Source organism: Rattus norvegicus, chromosome 2, assembly GCF_036323735.1.
Source record: "Rattus norvegicus strain BN/NHsdMcwi chromosome 2, GRCr8, whole genome shotgun sequence".
Taxonomy (NCBI): domain Eukaryota; kingdom Metazoa; phylum Chordata; class Mammalia; order Rodentia; family Muridae; genus Rattus; species Rattus norvegicus.
The window spans coordinates 182,354,243-182,361,436 of record NC_086020.1 but is presented as its reverse complement, the minus strand read 5'-3'; the positions used below and the strand labels follow the sequence as shown (position 1 = coordinate 182,361,436).

Sequence of the window (7,194 nt, the reverse complement as noted above, 5' to 3'; positions counted from 1 at the left end):
CGGGACAAGTGGTCTTTCCTTTCCCTGTGGTCATTCATCCTCTATTGCTGAATGCAGAGCAGACTGTTTGACCTGTTCTCGGAGCAGCTCAGCTGTTCATATCTGGTTTAGAGTTGCTAAAGATTTTCCAGTGTTTTTATAGTAAGAATAGCAATTATTATCTGTATTTATTGTCATTTCTGAGGTTTTCTCCTTCTACCTGTTGACCTAGGCCTAGAGCTGGAAGCTTCTAAACTCTAAGTCTATTCTAGGCCTAGAAAAAAAATTAGACTCTGATACTTATAAGTGAATAAGTCACTCCTATTTAGGTTTTTCTGAGGTCTGGATGGGTAGTTTAAAACTCTTCTCCATTGTATCTGCTTCAATCTGAATTATTTCAGTTTTTTCTGAGCTGCTCTTCTTTACCTCATACTAACCTTCACCAACTATTGCACTCTTCTGGCACCTTTCTTGTTCTCTGAATCATTCTATTTTTCCCTGTGTCTTCATTTCTCTCTCTTCAACCTGTCTCTGAAAAACTCTCCTGAAAAAACTGCCTCCCCTCTCACTTTTCTCTCTGTACTGGTTTCTTTTTCTTCATTCTTTATTTAATTTTTTACATCCCAAATGTTACCCCATTCCAGTTACTCCTTGAGGAGTTCTTCACCACCCCCTTTCCCCATATAACAGACAGGAGCCTATCTGACAAAACTCATAGCAGGGCCTTTATTTTCTTTTCTAGCTCAGGCACCCCACCCCGCCCACCACCCCAATGCACCACAGTCATGAAACATCATTTTGGTGGTGAAGGAGTACCAAATGTCTTCCTGTTTAGACTAACTGTGGACTTAAATAACCTAAAAAGCTGGAGGGGATGCCTTTTAACAGTTTTTGGCTTAAGTTGAAGTAGATAGATCCAGTTCATCTATAGACTCTTTTGGTAGAAAAACAACTTTAATCTGAGTCTTGAGTCTGGAAAACATACACCATTAATTCAAATCTTAAGTCTAGAAGACACACCATTAAATGGTCCTCACTTCTGTTGCAGGCCTATAAAAGTTCATAGAAGACGGAAGCTGTGAGTCTGCCTGCTTGCTCTCATTTTACTAGCAAGCTCATTTCTTCACTGGCATCTGAACTTATTTCTGCAGGATTCTTTTCAATTCTGAAGAGGACCTGAGACGTCACACCTTGTGGAATAAGTAAGTATTGACATTATCCAACTTTATATTAGTTTGACTTTGCCTACAGATTTTTCTCATACATCCACTTTCTAGTTATAGAGAGAATTTTTTTCTTCATATTTAGTAGAGGACCCTCACTAGTACAATGCAGTTGAAATGATAGTGTTTACACATTTCCAAACAGTTCCAAAGTTGGATAGAATAGTCAAAACTAATTACCATTGATGTAAGATTCAATAAACAAACACAGAGATATACAGAACCATGGTAGGTTTGGGGTGGGGGTGGTGGAGACTGAAAGACACACAAACACAAACAAGGAGAAAGAGAGAGAGAGAGAGAGAGAGAGAGAGAGAGAGAGAGAGAGAGAGAGATTTAACAGTTATATTGGGTCTGTTTTATCTTTTGTAGAACAAATATGGAAACCTAAAGAACCTACATAGATATAAGCGTTTCCAAGAAAATAAAAGGGGCAATTTAGCAGAAAGTGAAAATAAAATCTAAAGGGTATCTATAATTGTATCTTACAGAGGAAAGAGTAAAGTATATTACTTTCTTTCAGATCAAATTTAACCTCCAAGTACCTCCAGAAGACATGACAGGGGACCTGGAAGCCAAGATCTGTGGCTTCACACATATCAGTGTTCAGAATTTCTCCTATGAGTGGACGATTAGCAACTTTTCATTTTGCATGGATAGAATTTGGAAAATTATTACAAGCCCAGTGTTCTCGTTAGAGGCCAATGAAGAACTACATTGGTGTTTGAGAATATACCCAAACGGTGTTGATGAAGAAAGCAAAGATTACCTGTCTCTTTCCCTGGGTTTGCTCAGTTGTCCAAAGAGCCCAGTTTTGGCAAAGTTGCACTTCTGGATCTTAAATGCCCAAGGAGAGAAACATCAAATTACAAAGATCCCAAATGTTTTAAGGTTTCCTCCAAATGAACAATGGGGATTGAGAAAGTTTATCCTTCAAGATTTCCTCCTTTCCCATAGGCATTGGCTTCTCCCTGAAGAACAGCTCATTCTGTGTTGCAAGGTATCCATCATAGGACCCTGCTTTAGCAGGCCTGGACAAAACATGACACCTGCAATCAAGGATCCAAGACAGATTTTGGCCGATGACGTAGGAGAGCTGTGGGAAAATTCCCTCTTCACAGACTGCAGCCTGGTTGTAGCTGGCCAGGAATTCAGAGCTCACAAGGCCATCCTAGCAGGTCACTCTCCAGTTTTCAGAGCCATGTTTGAACATGAAATGCAGGAGCGCCTAACAAACCGCATTGAGTTCCACGACATTCATCTGCAAGTCTTTAAGGAAATGATGGCCTTCATTTACACAGGGAAGGCACCACACCTCCACAGCCACTCAATGGCCACTGGTTTGTTGGCAGCTGCTGACATGTATGACCTGCAGGAATTGAAGGACATGTGTGAGGATTCCCTGTGCAGGAACCTCTCTGTGAAGAATGCTGTACCAACTCTCATCCTGGCTGACCTGCACAGCACAAAGCACCTGAAGACTAGGGCCATGGATTTCATTATACTTCATGCTTCTGAAGTCTCTGAGACCGTGGGATGGAAGTCAATGGTGGAGTCACATCCCCACTTGGTGGAGGAAGCATTTTACTCCCTGTCTTCCATACAGTGTCCTGGCTTGGAGCCCTCACTCTAATGCTGAAAGACATTTTAGGAGCTTAAAGGCTATGACCTACACCTGGATACTAACAGCTGCAACAGTGTTTTTAACAAGGACTTCTGTTTAGATTACAGTTTTGCTGGAATGTTTACAGTGAATCTGGGGCAAGGTAGCATGGTGGCTATGGATTGCAGAGAGCTGTAATATTTCAAAATGGTGTGTAAGGAAAGGGCACCACTAGGGTCTTGGACATTCTAGCTGTCATCTATTCTGTTGATGTTGCTTTTTTCTTGTCTGATGTCTTGGACCTGGAATTCATCTGGCCTGAAGCAGATCTAACTGACTTTCTTTGGAGAAACCTGTTTGCATTGGACTGAACAGAATAGGTGACCTAACTTACATGAATTGACGGACATGTAAAGTTTTCCACCTAATTCATGTGTATTATCTATCTGCAAATAAAAATTCTTTCAATTTTACTGTATTTATTCTCTTAATTGCCAGTTGCCTTATTTTTCTAATTAAGACTTCAATTCTTGTATTGAGTCTACTTAAGAGAATGAGAAACCTTGGCTTACTTTTGCTTTTGTACACTGGCTTTGAGATTCTCCCCACTTAAGTTGATGTTGATTTGGGATTCTTCTATACTACCATTATTATATTTAGCCACATCATCTGTGTGCCAATCTCTGGAGAACTTTTATTATTAAGAGATCGCTTCTTAAAGACCATGTCCTGGTCTAGTTTAATGATCATGTTCTTTGCTTTTTGTTTATTTCCTTTTTTTTCTTTTTTTCTTGCAGTTAGTTTATGTGGTCAATTGAATTTTATTGATTTTTGTATATTGAATCACTCTTACTCACCTTGAGACAAAGCCTACTTTTTTTGTAAATAATATTTTTAATGTGTTCTTCCAATTATTTAATGATTATGTTTACATGAGTCCATAAGGGAAATTGATGTGTGTTTTAGATATCAGTGTAACTGTAGTCTCTTATAAAATAGAGTGGGAAATATTCCTTCTCTTTTTATTTTGTGAAATGATTTGAGGAGTTTATGCTATAATGCCTCTTAGAATAGCAGGTGAAAATTATGGCCCTGGGCATTTTTTGATGGAGAGACTTTTAATGGCTGCTGCTATACTTTGATGCCTTTGATTTGGTGCACACATAGTGAGAATTTAAATGGCAGCTTAGGCGTTTTTCCTTTGATGAGTATTAGTGTCCTTACCTAATATGAGTTCAACACACATTCATGTGATACTGCCCAGAGGGATTGACTGTACTATGACCTTACTCCTCTAGACTTCTGAACACATAGATGTACAGGGGAGACAGTTTGTGTCCTATTTACCATTGACCAGTAATTACCTTTATAATTGGAAGTTGTAGACCCCCTCCCTGCATTTTCAAAAAGACCTTCATATCCCCTAGGTCTTTTAGATTCAATCATGTTGACTCATAAACTCACCTGGGATGACTGTCAACAACAGTTCCAGGTTCTTTTCATAACTGAAGAAAGTGAGAGAATTGTCGGAGAAGCTTGGAAATTGGTTCTAGAGGAAAATGGTCTGCCCACACAAGTCCAGGCAAATATTGATAAAGCCTTAACTTTGACCATACCCAACTGGGATTTTAAGGCTGTTGAATGAAGGGAGAGTCTATGTGTCTACTACCAGATTCTGTTGGAAGAGCCTTAGGGAAGTTTCATTCAAATTGGCCTATAAATTTACCTATGGTAACTAGCTGAAATAGTGAGAGCTCTACAGAATATTTAAAAAGATCTGTTTGAAGCCCATAAGATTTACATTCTCTGACTTCTGGTTTTAGGTTTCTTCCTTTACTCCAATCTATTGCTGGATGAAAACTCTCTGGTGACAGTTATGCTAGACTCCTTTCTACAAGTATACCAGAGGATCATTAGGTACAGCTCCATTGACGTTTTCTCCAGTTGTATTTGATTCTACCTAACATCTCTGGACTATTCATCCTCTGATTCCTGGTCCTCCAGACACTGCCAGGTAGGTGTGGGCTCCTGCTTGAGGCATGGGCTCAGGTTGTACCAGTCACTTTGTATCCACACTCACAACTTCTGTGTGATTATTACCCTAGGACACCTTCCATATGGAATAGATTATAAGTTGAAGATTGAGTGGCTGCGTTGGTGTTCCAATTCCTTTCACTGGATGACATGCCTGTTTACAGAAGGTGGCCAGTTCAGGCTTCAAATCCCAACTAAGGGTCTTTGCTAGTATTGCTCTTGTAGATTCCAGGGAATTTCTATTGCACTGGATTTCTTTCCTCACTCCTGAAATAAGTCTAACTTCCACTGATCTCTCCCAGTACTCTCTGCTTCCATAATGTTCCCTCATCTTTGCTTTATCCATCCCCACCTGCCCATTGTCGCCAGGGAATCTATACTATTGTCCCTCCATTGAGAGGACACTGCATTCCACACTTGAGCTCTCTTGGTATTGATCCCATGGGTCTGTTGTATGATTGTTCTTTGCATCACAGCTAATAACCAATTTCAAGTGAATTCATTTTGTGTGAATTTCTGGGACTGGATTACCTCACTACGGCTTTTGCCTGCAAAATTCATGATGTTATTTTTTTATCAATATTTTAATGCTCTATTGAGTAAATGTGCAATTTTCCCTATCCATCCTTCTTTTGAGTGTCATCTAGGTTTCCAGTTTCTGGGTGTTATGATTAAAACTGCTATGAACATATTTAGGAAATGACCTTGTGGTAGGATGGAGTGTCCTTTGGGTATATGTCCTGGAGATGGATTCCCAGTTATCTGAGAAACGGTCAGAGTGATTGTCATAGCGTCTGTACATGTTACCATTTCTACCAGCACTTATTTCATAGCCTTAACTGCATGGGCTCTCACTTGTGTTTTTGAACTTAGCTATTCTGAGAAGTATCAGATGGATTTTTAGAGTCATTTTGATTTGCATTTTTTCTGAGAACCTAGGATGTTAAACATTTGCTTAAATGCTTCTTAGATGTTTGAGATTCCTCCATTCAGAATTTTCTATTCAGATCTGTACCCCATTTTTAGTTGGTTTATTTGGTTTCATAGTGTTTAGATTCTTGAGATGTTTGTATATTTTGTAAATTAGTCTGCCATCAGATGTTGGTTTGGTGAAATATTTGCATTTCAATAAGCTGCCATCTTCTCCTATTAACACTGTAAAAATCTCTCACAGAAGCATTTCAGTTCTGTGACGTCCCACTTATTAATTCTTGATCTTGGTGGCTGGGCTCTTGTAGTTGTGTTAAACAAGCTATCTAAGCAAGTTTCAGGGCTCTCATGGTTATTCATGTAAACTTTACAATAGAGGAACTGATAATCCTACAGATTTATGAATATGGGAGATCTTTTCACTTCAAATGTTCTTCAATTTGTCTCTTAAAGACTTGAAACTTTTATCATGTAAGACCTTCATTTGTTTGGTCAAAATTAGTTAGAGTTATTCTATTTTGTCGAGGCTATTTCTTTCTCAGGCTGTTTGTCCCTTCTATAAAGGGGGACTCTATAAAGAGTTTCTTTATTTGTAGTTAATGTTGTATCCAGTTCCTTTGCTGAAAGTGTTGTTCAGCTGTAGGAATTCTCCAGTAGAGTTTTAGGGTCAGCGATGTTTCTCATATCATCTGCAAACAACATTTTAATTTCTTCCTTTCCGAATTGTGTCCCCTTAGTCTCCTTCACTTTTCTTAGTGCTCTACATAAGACATCAAGTATTATATTAAACGAGTATGGAGAAAGTAGAAAATCTTATCTTCATTTTGATTTTGCTGGAATTTTTTTTTAATTTCTCACCATTTAACCTGATGCTGTTTATGGTTATGGTCTAAACTGTGCTCTTATGTTTAGCCATGTCCCTTGTATCCCTAATCTCTCCAAGACTTGTGTTAGGTACCACGGGGTCCTGATTTTTGTCAAAGGCTTTTCTACATGTAATGAGATCTTCATGTGGCTATTTCTTTCAGTTCTTTTATATGGTAGATTGCATGTATTGAATTTTGTCTGCAGAAACATCCCTGCCTCTCTGGGACGAAATTTTCTTTGTCCTAGTAAGTGATTCTCTTGATGTGGTCTTGGATTTGGTTTGCAAATACTCTATTGCTTGTTTTTGCATCTGTGTTCATAGAGGAAATAGGTTTGTAATCTTGCATTTCTGGGTCATTGTGTGATTTGAGTATCTTGGTAACTGTGGCCCTCTAGAATGCATTGTCAATTGTTTCCTCTACTTCCATTTTGTGAACTCATTTGAGGAGTACTGATGTTAGCTCCTCTTTGACATTCTGGTAGAATTCTGTCCTAAAGTCATCTTATCTTGAGATAATTTTTCTTGTGGAGAAGTGATTTATAATGACAGGTTCTATA

At 38.7% G+C, this 7,194-nt stretch overlaps 1 protein-coding gene across 1 annotated transcript; it reads left to right on the top strand.

The window, feature by feature from the left end:
• The first annotated feature begins 1,758 nt into the window (after window positions 1-1,758).
• On the top strand, window positions 1,759-2,835 carry LOC100911679 (TD and POZ domain-containing protein 2-like). The gene has a single exon (XM_003749336.1). It carries the CDS (start codon window positions 1,759-1,761, stop codon window positions 2,833-2,835), a length of 1,077 nt encoding a protein of 358 aa, XP_003749384.1.
• Window positions 2,836-7,194: the final 4,359 nt, after the last annotated feature.